The sequence below is a fragment of the Gorilla gorilla genome, chromosome 13 (assembly GCF_029281585.2).
Source record: "Gorilla gorilla gorilla isolate KB3781 chromosome 13, NHGRI_mGorGor1-v2.1_pri, whole genome shotgun sequence".
NCBI classification, from domain to species: domain Eukaryota; kingdom Metazoa; phylum Chordata; class Mammalia; order Primates; family Hominidae; genus Gorilla; species Gorilla gorilla.
This window is the reverse complement of record NC_073237.2, coordinates 87,049,289-87,063,620: the sequence shown is the minus strand read 5'-3', so window position 1 is coordinate 87,063,620 and position 14,332 is coordinate 87,049,289. Positions and strand designations below refer to the sequence as shown.

Sequence of the window (14,332 nt, the reverse complement as noted above, 5' to 3'; positions counted from 1 at the left end):
TGCTCTGTCTTATCATGCCATGCCCTCCAGTATGTTATGAGGCAACAAAAGGCTCTCACCAGATCCAGCTTCTTCATATTGGACTTACCATCCTCCAAAACTGTAAGAAATAGATTGCTTTTAAAATTATTTCATCTGAGGTATTCTGTTATAGCGACAGAAAACAAAGACACGATTGAGTTTTTTTTTTAAAAATTGTGGAAAAATGTATCACAATGCTTCACCCTTGAATTAATCATAATTATCTCATAAGCATTTAATAAACTTCATCAAACTCCTAAGCAGACTCTTCTGCCATCTTTTGGTGTTAATGAACTTCCTAACAGTCTTTTATATTTTCTGTTAGCACTGATGTTTCCTTAGCTTCTTGGAGGGTTTGGGATTCCAAAGTGCATGCAAGAACAGCTGAGTATTGAATTGAGCAGATTTGTAGGCAGACGCGCGAGGCAAAATGAGAAGGTGGAATACCTCAGTCCAGGGCTTTGACCTGGTGTTCTGTCTGTCAGGAGAACATATTCACTGCACAAATGCATTTCCTTCCATTGGTAGTTATGTTTAATATTTTTACTGGACTCTAAAACTTATTTTCTTTAGTAAAGCTTTTTATTGTTTTTCCAAAGTTGCCCTAAAACTAGAAAGGTGAAAAGTCAGCACAATGCCTGCTTGCTGAAAAGAATGAATTCCATGCTTCACATTACCATGTTACTTATCAACTTCAGTTTTAAAAATGTATCCAAATTGTGTAATTCTCTATTTTATTTGGTGTTATATGTCATTCCTTACCAAAGAAGGTACAGAATGAAAAAATTTTGATAGGTTGTAAATTAAGAAGGCACATCTACACATCCCTGAATAAAAATAAATATTAAACTAGGGGCGAAGTTTGTGATGAAGAGTTGCTGCGTTCTCCTCATTTTTAATGACCCTTAAAAGGTAGTTTATGCTACTATCCTGGTAATACCTGATTCCTTATGTTTCTTAAAAATAAAGCTTATATAATCATCTTAATTTTGATGAATGAAATGACTATCCACACTTATTAGTTAACTCTTCATGCTTAATGGAGACAATCTATACTATGGACTGAGTAACGCCCAAGTCACTGGGACCAGCTCTGTCTACAGACAGCCTTTGGGATGGGCATTGACATCCACAATGCTTTGGTTGTATCCTAGCCTTCCCTCTTATTGCTGTGTAACATCAGAGACATTCCATTCCCGATCTCTTCCTTGTTTCCAGTTTCATCATTGTACAACAGAGCTAATGGCACCAACTTCTGCAGAGTGGTGAGGATTTCATGAGTTAATATAAACACTGAATAAATATTAGAACATCCTTTTCCCTCACTCATCTCCTTCTCCCAGTATTTATTCACACACTCACACACACACACATTATGATGACCAGTATATTGGGTACTCAGTACTTCAGGTAAAACAGCAAAGATATGCTGCTGTTGATGATGGTGATGTGTGTGTGTGCATATGTGTGTCTGTGTTTTTTTGGGGATAGTTAATTTATCTTCTCATTGCCTTTCCTTGGTGCTGCCTCTCGGGCTCACTTTGCATCTTTTCCCTGGGCTTAGGGCCTATGTGGGAGCAAAGATGCTCATTGTCATGGTCCAATAAAGAGAAACAGATGGGCTCCAGTGAGCCCCTGAGTAGATCGTCTGTCCTTTTGAAAACGGCGGATTGACCAAATTTATTGGATTTAGAATTGTCGCTTTTTTAAATGCTATCACCTCCCATTTTTAAGCTATCAAAAGAGGGTAGAGTTATCCTTATTAATGTTTTTATATTTTAATTATTAATTCTCTCAAACATCTGGTTCCTTTGCTAGGTGCGTCCTGGCTGAGAGTTGGAGCTCTCCAGCAACATGCCTGAGCAGAGTAACGATTACCGGGTGGCCGTGTTTGGGGCTGGCGGTGTTGGCAAGAGCTCCCTGGTGTTGAGGTTTGTGAAAGGCACATTCCGGGAGAGCTACATCCCGACGGTGGAAGACACCTACCGGCAAGTGATCAGCTGCGACAAGAGCATATGCACATTGCAGATCACTGACACGACGGGGAGCCACCAGTTCCCGGCCATGCAGCGGCTGTCCATCTCCAAAGGGCACGCCTTCATCCTGGTGTACTCCATTACCAGCCGGCAGTCCTTGGAGGAGCTCAAGCCCATCTACGAACAAATCTGCGAGATCAAAGGGGACGTGGAGAGCATCCCCATCATGCTGGTGGGGAACAAGTGTGACGAGAGCCCCAGCCGCGAGGTGCAGAGCAGCGAGGCGGAGGCCTTGGCCCGCACATGGAAGTGTGCCTTCATGGAGACCTCAGCCAAGCTCAACCATAACGTGAAGGAGCTTTTCCAGGAGCTGCTCAACCTGGAGAAGCGCAGGACCGTGAGTCTCCAGATCGACGGGAAAAAGAGCAAGCAGCAGAAAAGGAAAGAGAAGCTCAAAGGCAAGTGCGTGATCATGTGAAGGCCCTTCCTGCGGGAGGAGCAGCTGTGTGTCCCCGGCACCTCACTCCCCCGAAATGACACCCACCGTCGTCAGGGTAGCATGTATAATGCCCACGTGTTAAACATTGCATTTAATCGAGATGCGTCCTATTGTCCTTAAGAGGGCGTTTCACACCACCAACAGTAAGCCACCCACTCTGGAGTCACAGAATCTGCCAGGCGGTTCAAGTGAAAACCAACACGCTCAGCATTCCCGGGAACTGAGAGGTGCCAGCAATTGCTGAAGGTGGCGATGAACACCCGAAGGTGGGAGGGAGGACCGGTACCCACAAAGCAACATGTACCGAGAGGACTAAATGTCATCTACGTGCATGTGAGAGCGTGTTAAACTAGAGTTACCTGCACCAACCCCAGACAGAAGCCAATCACATCTTTGGGGGAGGGGAGGGGAGGGGCAGGAAGAGGTGAGATCAGATGGTCCAAAGTGGACCACACTTGGTCCATTTTACACTTTTTTAAAGGGGATTAAAAAACATAGCCTCTCCCCCAAAGGGTGTCCGTTCTTAATTCCCACCTGGGCTGTTAGGAGCCTTGCTACCCTGAGGGGATGTGTTCACCTTACCTAGACCTAGTTAGGAAGTATCATTTTAAGCTATTAGAGTATTTATCTTCATGTGCAGGGATAAGTGCACTAATAGTGTGCTGCTCTGTCGGAAGTTCTTCAGTTTTTAAGTGAGGATATCGTGACAGTATTAAAACATCGCAATAATGTTCCTGTGTGTTATACATCGAGGGTTTTAGAAATGTGATTTTCTTCTTTTGACCTGTGAGGAGTATAACTTCTTTCAGCCCTCAGATTTTAAATACAAGCAAATAAACTCACTATTTTTAGACGTTTTTTTCCTCCAAGGTGGTTTTCTTCTCTTAAATAACTCGATCTGTACCCAGCTGGGTAGCAGCCAGCAAAGGCCATCAGACAACCAGAAGCACATCCGTTTTTGTAGTGTCACAAACATGTATATGCCACACTTTGCACCTTAATGAAATACTTTGAAACAGAAATTATTCACTGTGTTTTTGATGATCTATCTGTATTGGAAATATGTTCCTGGAAAATGCATTTAAATAATAGTAAATTCTCTTGCATGTTCCATTATACGTGTCTTCTAAGAGCTGTTCAATACAGTATTCACTCTAGAAACAATTATCTTTTTCTCTTAATGATTTTGTGTGCATCTTTAATCTTTCAAGCCAAATTACAGCCATTTCAGGTTTCCTGTGTTAGCTTGGGGATAGGATGGTGGCTGGAGACAGGCAGGCTTCTCTGCCCTGGGAAGAGCCCACTCAGCTTAATTGCTCTGCCATCGTAGAGCCTGGTTGGACTTGGCTTCCTGAAAACTCCCACTGATAGTGCCTGTTAGATCTCCTGTTTGTTTCAGTTGGCAGAACATTTACTGGCCCCAACTGTGGCATCATCCTCTCAGCAATCTTCCTGTCACCCGCCTGGCAGGCAGAAGAAGCTGCAGTCCCACGTGGGCCTGCCTGGGGGGGTGGGGGCTGCATGGCTGTTGGGTGGCAGTGTCAGCACAGGGAGGGCTTAAGTTGGGGATGTTTGACCAGGCCACCTCCTGCAACTGCTGTTTCTCCTGTCCCTCCTATGCAGGGCTTGCAGCAGCAGCAGTGTGGCCATCTCCATCCCCCAAAGCACACTTGCTCTCTCAATATGTCCTAGTTTTCTTCAGCCTTTTCTGGTTCAGTTCCCTTGTCCTGATCTCATCCTCTCTGGTCTCCCAATAACTCACCCTTGGGATGTGTTTAGAGCGTGGGAGGTGCCTTTGAGAACTGCTTGACTCCATGATCTCCTAGAACAAAACCGCCCTGACTTTACAGGGAGAACACTCATGCTGAGCTGAGAAAGCAGAGAAGTGGTGTGGGAGCCAGCTGGGGGTGCAGAGCATTTGGGCCAGTCCCGTGGCCCCCTTCAAATTCCTCAAGCAGGATTGTTCTGTTCTAGAAAGCTGTTGCACAGCATTCGCAATGAGATCTTTAGTTGGCGGATTTTCTGGAACATTTGTTTTTCAACTTGTCCCGACGTTTTTTTTCTGTTTCTATTCTGAGAGAGAGATGATCAAGTTTTAATTTGGGTATAGGTTAAATGGAAGAAGAAACAGAACTTCATGGCCAAAATAGACGTATAGATTTTGATTGGGTTCTTTGTTAACAGTAGAATGCGATCTTTGCCACTGACTGTAGTATTAATAAGGCTTTTAATGTGAGATATTCCTGCAAACCATCCCATTTCTACTGATTGTAAGTCAGAATTTCTTTTATCCCTTTCAAATCAGTTTCTACATGTTTAAGTGTTTAGGGCTTCATCAGCATGAGAAGTTTGTAATTACTGAAAGTCTGATTTCATTCAGGACACATTTTTTTCCTTCATATTTTGCCTGTGAATTTATAGGCTAGGAAGGCTATTGAAGCCTCAATTATGGGTCTTCATTTTGAGATCGTTTTCTATGAGCTGAACTGAGGATATCAATGGTTATCTCAAAATCATCTTTTAGGAGCTCCCCAATTGACTCAGAGTTTGAGGAGTTAGTATCACAGAATCAGATTTTTTTAAAGCATTTGTTTGTTTCCATTCCCAAATATGTAGCTGTGGTTCTTGAAAACACATCCTACATTGCATATGGGCACAGCAGTTTTTGACCCAGGCAGAATGAATTAATATTTAATTAAATATTGCTTTGAAGATGGCGCTCTGGGCATGAGCATGGGGCTCCATGACTTCCCTTCTATCCCCACGAGCCCCTCCTCCATCCAGCGACAAGCCATGGGCATGCATACAATGCAGCAAGACCAACACAAGAGCAATATTGAATTGTTCATTCTATCTAAAATTACATGTATATAAAATATATAATTTATCTTCCTGCATTTTTGAAGTATAAAGTCATAAATTGTACATATCTGTAAGCTAGTATATTTGTTTCACTGTTTGTAATATTTAAGAAATGCTCATTCTTTGTAGAACAAAAATGTATTAAATATTTTAAAAATTGCTCTGTGATACTTAATTTTTTTTCCCAAAATTTGTAATGTGTTGCTTCTACATAAGTTCTCTGGAAATATCTACAACTAATAGGACACATTTAAATCCTTGAAGACGCATCCTGGAATTCATACCCCACAAGGACAGTGTGTATACAAAGTATTTGCAGAGCATGACTTTTATATGTGTGGGATATCAATGTGTATATTTATATTTAAAGTGTATTTATTGTTACAAGTCTATTCTCTATTATATTTTATTTACTCTGCGGTTATAAAAATCACCCTTGCATACAAGTTTCTAGTTGCCAGTGATGTTCTGGAAATAATGGGAGATATTACAATAAAGCTACAGTTATGACACCCTGGCTGGAAGGTGGTGCTATTTCTTAAGGGGTTAGCTGGTCTAGGATGACCTTGACTTGGTGACCCCTCAGCAGCTGTTATGTGCTTATGACCACAATAGGAGGATATCAGGCTCTGTGCAGAACTAGCAATAGGCAACAGTAACTCACCCTGGGGTGTCCCGTGAAACTTTCCCATTGCTCCCTGTCACTGGGTGGAAATGAAGCAGAAGATCCAGACAGGTTAAGGTGAGAGAGGGAAGGAGTAGGGCAGGGCCCTACTTGTGTCAAAATAGAAGAAGTGAAGACAAACTCCCTTCTCTTTTTTTTTAATCCTGCTTTCCTCCACAACCCCAGGCTATTAAATTGTAAACCAAATATAAAATTCTAAGCCCCCCAACTGACTGATGGATGCTTCCCTTGGCCAAGGGCATTCCAAAGTTAACTCAAAAACTAGTTTAGGCCATGATGGGAAGTGGGATCACACACGCCTCATTATATCCTACTCCTCTTGGAATTCAGGCACAACTGGCCAGCATTAACATTAAAACATCTGAAGAATGATAGACTGTTTGGGTCTGGTAGGAGGAATTTCCTTCTATTGATTCTTTCTGCATAATAGGAACCTTGGTTTCCATAAGCCCTTATCTTAATCCAGACATTCCCTTCTATTGATTCCAGTCTTTAGATAATAATCTAACTCTTTCAACCAATTGCCAATTAGAAAATTCTTGAATCTACCTATGACCTGGAAGCCCCCACTTTGAGTTATCCCACCTTTCTGGACCAAACCAGTGTACATCTTACATGTATTGATTGATGTCTTATGTCTTGCTAAAACGTATAAAATGAAGCTGTAGCAGATCACCTTGGGCACATGTTCTCAGGATCTCCTGGGGTTGTGTCTAGGGTCATCAGTCACTCATATTAGGTTCAGAATAAATGTCTTCAAAAATTTTATAGACTGATTCTTTTCATTGACAAAATGATGGTGTTAAGTCTGGGACAAGCCAATGCCTGAGACATGGGGTTGCAGCAGAGCAAGAGGTTTAATTGTAGGGTCACCCGAGGAGATAGGAGGAAACCTCAAATCCATCTCCCAGAGGGCTGTGGGGCTAGTGATTTTAAGGGTTTTGGAGTGGGCCACAGCGTGAAGTGTGGAAATCATTGATTGGTCAAAGAGTTTGAGGTGAAGTCGTGGGATGAGGATGAAGAAGCTGCAATCTCATGCTGATTCCGTCCTTCTGTGGGGTCTTCAAATTGGGTGCTGGAATTTGGGGGCTGAAAAAATCTTAAGCGATCCGTGAACAAAAGCCGTATGATTCTAATGTCAGAGGTCCTGTCTATGGGAACAACAGGGATGCAGATCAATTCTTAAACCATCTTATAACCTTAATGCCAGAAATCTTATCTACAGGAACAAAGAGATACAAATGGTCAGGATCTAGTGCTACGTGACTTTTAGCAACAAGGAAGTGGGCCAAAGTGCAGCCTGATTAATGTTTAATTATTATTCTATTTCTATCCGAAACCTGGCATGCCATTCTTGTCAACCCTGTGGGGACAGTTTCTGCCCTAGCATTGTTGCTGAGTACTGCTTCTGTTTGGTCTTTATTTCTCTTTTTCCACACTAATTGTGAAATAAAGCTTAACTTTGATGATGCAGGAAAAATCCATCAAACACTAAAAACAAAATCCTCACTCTGCGACGGAATGGCTAAGTGACACTGGGGAGGTTCTTGCCCTCTTAGTGCTTCTGCAAAGTGGGAATGATTAACGTCTGCAGGGTGGTGGCCCTGAGGGTTAATTTAATGATAAGCACAAAGCACAGATCTGGCTTGTCATATATTGAGCTTTCAGAGGAAATATACAAAAATCTGCTGACTATGTAGCATTCTATCTGGAAGGCTGGCGGCAAAGTGAAAATCAAACTACCCAAGTACAAAAACCACCAGAAACTTCCGCTTCTTCCAGCCTCTTTATCAACAGCTTTCCAGGTCTTGCTGTCTGCATGCCCCTCCCTACTCCAACCCTCCGCCCAGCTTCAGGTCATTATTGCAACATTAGTCAGGGCTCCAATTTACGGAGACAATGACAATCAGCCAACCCTATTAGGTACCATTAAAGGGTATTCTGGTGCTTATCAAACTTTAATGTGCAAATGAAGTACTTCAGGGTCTTGTGATTCCATAGCCTCTGAGGCAGCAGGGCCGAGTGGGGCCCGGGAGTCTGCATTTCTATCAGGCTCCTAGGTGATGTCCCTGCTTCTGGTCCGAGACCACACTTTGACATGCAAGGCTGTAATCTACTTGCTCTTTAGCTTTGCTGCACATGAGAATCGCTTGGTAAAGGAGTTTTGCAAACTATTGATAACCAGACCGCCTACCCCTCACAGAAACTGTGTGTTAGTAGGTAATTTTGATATGGAATTCAATTTAAGAATCACTGCTGTTAGCCAGGTTTAATTGGGAATGCCTGCCAGCTCCCTAAGTCTTGGGGCGGGATGGAGATGGGAGTAGGCTTTGTTAAATCAAGTTCCCCTTTAGTGACTTTTTTCAGTCAGTGGTATTGAGGGTCTCGGCTTTCTCTATGTAGAACATTTTCCAAGGTTAGCATTGAGAGAAAATTGTAATTCAGGTATAGAGCATCTGCCCACATGCTCTACCCTGGGGAGTTCCATCAGGGCTACTTGGGCAGTGATGTCCCTGGTTGTGGGTCTGAGCCCCAGCAGCCATCTGGAGCACCCCTCCTTGCCCTCCTGATCTAAGCATGGCACACTCTCTATTCTTAACAACTCCTCAATCTTCTTCAATGCCTGCAAATACTGAAGACAGGTGCCCCTAAAACCATCTTTGCAAAAATTATGACAGTGAGAAAAATCTGACATGGGAAAATTATGAGTGAAAGAAATCTGACCTAAGAGACTCCATCTTGCTTCTAACCTCCAAGCTGCCCTTATTTATTCCTGGGCTTAGGCCAAACTAACTTTGGGATGAATTTATAGTTTAACTTTGAAACATAGATAATAATAGCTCCTCCTTGAGCAAACTTCTCCTTGCCTGGAGACCAGACTTTTGCAAAACTAACAAATTAACCACAAGATTAGAAATTATTATTATTATTATTTGAGACAGAGTCTCGCTCTATTGCCCAGGCTGGAGTGCAATGGCATGATCTTGACTCACTGCAACCTCCGCCTCCCAGGTTCAAGCAATTCTCCTAACTCAGCCTGCCGATTAGCTGGGATTATAGGCATGCACCACCACACCCGGATAATTTTTTTATTTTTAGTAGAGACAGGGTTTCACCATGTTGGCCAGGCTGGTCTCGAACTCCTGACCTCAGGTTATCCACCCACCTCAGCCTCCCAAAGTGCCAGAAGATTAGAAATTATTATGGCTCAGAAATCATGCAGCCAAAGGCCACAAGATTTCTAACCTCTCCAATTTTTCCTATATATAATAATTCCACTGCAAAACCTAAGATTGATGTTCAAGATATTTTTCAGACCCTGCATTCCCATGGACCAGCTGGTGCCACCCAGATTGGTAAACTGGCTCATCTGGTCTTGTGGACCAGCGCAAGAGGACAGCCTTGACTCCCTGTAATGCCATTCCTAACCCAACCCATGAGTACTTCCCATTCTCCAGCACCCTGTCCACCAAACTACCTTTTAAAAACCATAGCCTCTGAATTTTCAGGGAGGCTCATTTGAGGAATAATAAAACCTCCAGTCTACCGCTTAGCCATCTCTATGTGTATTAAGCTCTTTCTCTATTGCAACTGCCCTCCCTTGATAAATCGGCTGTCCCTGGGCAGAGGGTAAGATGAACCTGTCAGGAGGTTATGCCCCCATCAATTCTGCCTTGGCTTTGCCGACTTGCTGTTGCCCCAGATACTTTGAATGTGGGGTCCGTGGCCGCAGTTCCTTGCATTCAGCACTCCATGGCTGCTGCTGCGGCCACATCCACAGGATTCCTTTAACCCACGGCACTGGCTCTGCCCTGCCAAGGTTGCTGCTTCAGATCTGGGCATGAACTCTCGTGCCTTCATTTTTTCACATCTCTGGATTGTCCTCATTCACTTTTCCATTTCCATTTACCTTTCTTAACTACAAGGGGTCTTTGCCTATCCTAGTCTATCACAAGTCACTGAGGGGCCCAAAGAGGCAGGCATCTGCCTAAGACATTTTAACATAAATTCTATTGTCACAATGATAATAATTATCATTATTGTTGCTACTATTTGTTTGCTCTTCTAACTCCTCACAGTCTGCCTCAAACAACATGGAGTTAGCTTAGGTGTAGGAAAACAGAGGAAACCACCATACTCCAACTTAACTTCTATAAGGAGAGATGGGGAGCTCAGAAAAGAAACCTAGTGGAGACAGAGCTGTTTGTCATGAATGTAAGATGAAAGTTACGCAGTTTCTTTGTTAGGGGGCAACATAGTAGATGTGAAATGTGTTATTTGCCCTTGCCAAAAATCAAGACTATATCTTTTGCAGTCCTTTTAATAAAAAGTACACATTGGCTTTCAAGAAGTACCTCTCCAAATGTTCACAAGCGCACACGCGCACACACACACGACATGCACACACCCCAACAGAAATAAAACAGCCCCCAAAGTTAGATACTACAAAATATCTCAAATATCCCCATTTCAATCTTAGCATAAGGATAAGGAACTCAGAGTGGGCTGGAGAATGGGCTTTAAGATATCATTGTCACGGTAAAACTGGCAACACATAATTACAGAGTGAATGTGTCAAAATGTACTGCTTTGATTATGTTATTTCCTCTGCTTGGAAATCCCTTCTTTCTGTCTCCCTGTCCATCCCTGCATATGAACATCTTTCCTATACTAAGGCTGCCCTCAAATGGCCCCCTCTATGCTTTTCCCAGTCATTTAAGTCAAAAAAAAAAAAGGATTTTCTCTCTCTTTGAAATGTTTCTTGGGTCTTGCTTTCTTGACGTTTCTGGCTTGTAGGACGTTTTGTTATACAGAAATGATTTCTTCATAATTCTGACTTGTTTGAAATTTAACCCAAGTTCTTTTTTTTTTTTTTTTTTTTTTTTGAGATGGAGTCTCACTCTGTCGCCCAGGCTGGAGTGCAGTGGCACGATCTCGGCTCACTGCAAGCTCCGCCTCCCGGGTTCATGCCATTCTCCTGCCTCAGCCTCCCGAGTAGCTGGGACTACAGGTGCCCACCACCACGCCCGGCTAATTTTTTGTATTTTTAGTGGAGATGGGGTTTCACCGTGTTAGCCAGGATGGTGTCAATCTCCTGACCGCGTGATCCGCCTGCCTCGGCCTCCCAAAGTGCTGGGATTACAGGCGTGAGCCATAGCGCCCGGCCCCCAAGTTCATTATTGAACCCTCTCAACAACCTGAGCTATGCTTTGGACCAATAAGTATCCCATGCACATTTGCTAGATTGAGCAGCAAAACCCACCTGACGGCTCGCGGTGAGAATCACCTGTGCAGTTCTCTTGGTCTTCCCATTCTTCCCCATTCTGGGCACAGAGTAAGATTGCACTTCCTGGCCCTCTTGTTGGTGAGATTTGACCATTTCTGCCATGGAGTTGTGAGTGAAGGAGGCCCCTGATTTTAAGCTGGAGCATTTCATTGCCCTCTCCCCAAGGAACAGGCAGTGTTCCAGAGAGGGGTTGCTCTCCTGACTTGCTTTTCAGAGTGAGGGCAAGGCTGAGATGGGAGCAGAGGTCCCTGCTAACCTGCGATAGATTTGAAGTCTATGGGAGAAATAAACCTTTGTTGTTTTAAGCCTTCAAGATTCTGGAGTTGTTTGTTACTGGGGCATAACCCAACCCATCTTGACTAATGTGTTACCTTTGTTTATAGTCTCAGAGATTAGCATTTCCTTCTTGTCAACTTTTTCCTTCTAAGATTCAAATGAGAAGTTGCTAAAATCTGTACAATGTAAATAAATACAGTACAATGGAGGTTGAAGTTCTTAAGAAATTTAAGAAATGCCAGAAACTCATAAAGTGTTTTTTTTTCCCATTCCTTTTAGCAGGTTATAAAAAAGAATATTGTCAAGTTTAGGCTGACTAGTGTTAGCAAGAAATAAATTAGACTACAGAAATTATGCAACAAAGTCAATTGGATAAAAAGTACTCAGGTGTTCTACACTTTTTTGTCTTTGCCTGGTAAGTCTGTATTGTTCAAGACATTCGGCAATTGAGTAGTCTGTAAGGATTTACATAGTTTCCAAGGAAAATGTAGTGAAGTTTGTTTCTTCCTATAAATTTAAAGATGTGAAATATAAAACTAATTGACATTTATCAAAATTCCATTGAGTCCCTAACAGTAGTGTTGTCAACAGCATTTGCAGAGACAGTGGGACCTTTGTCATGTCATTGAGGCAGATACTCTATTAACATTGTGCATTTCATCTTGGCTAGTATATGGTAGGCTTACCTGACAGAAATAATTTTTTTTCTTTTTCTTTTTCCTTTTCTTTTTCTTTTGAGATAGAGTCTCACTCTGTCACCCAGGTGGGAGTGCAGTGGCACAATCTTGGCTCACTGCAGCCTCCATCTCCCAGGTTCAAGCTATTTTCCTGCCTCAGTCTCCCAAGTAGCTGGGTTTACAGGCGTGTGCCACTACACCTGGCCATTTTTTTGTATTTTTAGTAGAGACAGGGTTTCACCATATTGGCCAGGCTGATATCGAACTCCTGACCTCAAAAAATCCACCCACCTCAGTCTCCCAAAGTGCTGGAATTATAGGTGTGAGCCACTGCGCCCAGCCTGACAGCAGTAATTTAAGAAATGAAGGTTGTCATATGGAGGTTGCTGAGGAAAGGTGCCCAGTGAGGGTGCTCAATCAACTGCACGCTTTTTGCCAGTGATTGTGGTTCTCCTGTTCAGCCCACCACCACCGGACTGTCCCTGTATTTAAAATTCCCCAAATAAAACCCTATGTCTCATTTGCTGGCTCTAGGTCTCTTTGGTCTCTTGAACCTGGTGCCATCCCTACTGAATTGAGCAGGGTTTTGACATGACAGCTAGTGTATTTTCATGTTTGTTGCATGTACTTTCTTATGTTTGTTAAATTGCATTTTTCCTTTATATTCCTAACTCATGGTTCAGTGAATCATGAAGGTCAAGATAAAATAGTAGCAAAATACTAAACTTATAATGTCATAAAGCACCGTGAAGCTTTCTGTGCCTACAGTCCATCTGTCAGTCTGTAAGTATGATAATTTTCTAAGTCAAAAAAATGTAAACTAGTACACGACCACAGTGGAAAACAGTGTGGAGATTCCCTAAAGAACAAAAAGTAGATCTACCATCTGATCCAGCAATCCCACTTCTGGGTATCTACCCAGAGGAAAAGAAGTCATTATACAAAAAAGATACCTGCACATGAATATTTATAGCAGCACAATTTGCAATTGCAAAAATATGGAACCAGCCCAAATGCTTATCAATCAATTAGTCGATAAAGAAAATGTGGTATGTGTATGTGTGTGTGTGTGTGTGTGTGTATACGTATATATGTATATGTGTATATATATATATGTATATATATACACCATGAAATACTACTCAGTCATAAAAAGGAACAAAATAATGGCATTTGCAGCAACCCGGATAGAATTGGAGACCATTATGCTACGCAAAGTAACTTAAGAATGGAAAACCAGACATTGTATGTTCTCACTCTTAAGTGGGAGCTAAGCTATGAGGACCCAAAAGCATAAGAATGACACAGTAGACTTTGGGGACTCGGGGGATAGGGTGGAAGGGGGTTAAAGGATAAAAGACTACACATTGGGTACAGTGTATACTGCTTAGGGTGATGGGTATACCAAAATTTCAGAAATTACCACTAAAGAACTTATTCTTCTAACCAAACACCATCTGTTCCCCCAAAACCTATTGAAATAAAAATTTAGAAAAATTTTAAATGTCCCCCATGCCAAAAAAAAGTGTGTATAGGAGATAAGAGACAAATATCTGAAGATTTGATATTTTGGGTCTGGATTCCTCAGGACAATGCATTGATCTTTATGAAAGTTTATCAATTCATTAAACTTCTACCACTACTGGTACACCAATCAAGATCTTATTTTTTAACAGAACAAATGCAAAGTAATACTGTGCAAAATTTGAAATAAATGAGTTTTTAAAAGAAGATAAATAACCCAAGTTATACATTTTGTAGCAGTGTGAAATAAATGAGTTTTTAAAAGAGAAAAATAACCCAAAGTTATATATTTTGTAGCAGAAAGAGACATAAGTAATATAACAGAGACCTATGAAACCAAACTCAAAGTTTTTTGCAAAATTTCTCAGAAAGAAAGAACAATTGGTCTTTGGTTAAAATTCCTTTACTTATTGTTGGGTATCATGTAACATTAAAAGCACACAATGTGGAAGAGCACAGCAATAGGGTGTTAGCTGATTCTGTTTCATGCTTGGATCAGCTCATCATATGCTGGTGGAACATATG

At 42.1% G+C, this 14,332-nt stretch overlaps 1 protein-coding gene across 1 annotated transcript in view; it reads left to right on the top strand.

Annotated features, from left to right (window-relative positions):
* The window catches only part of DIRAS2 (DIRAS family GTPase 2), a 33,295-nt gene extending 27,420 nt beyond the window's left edge, over positions 1-5,875 (top strand). Inside the window, exon 2 of the mRNA XM_004048239.5 lies at positions 1,840-5,875. Coding sequence (XP_004048287.1) covers positions 1,876-2,475 — 600 coding nt within the window. The 5' untranslated portion in view covers positions 1,840-1,875 and the 3' untranslated portion in view covers positions 2,476-5,875. The remainder of the gene's footprint in view (positions 1-1,839) is intronic.
* The last annotated feature ends 8,457 nt before the right edge of the window (positions 5,876-14,332 follow it).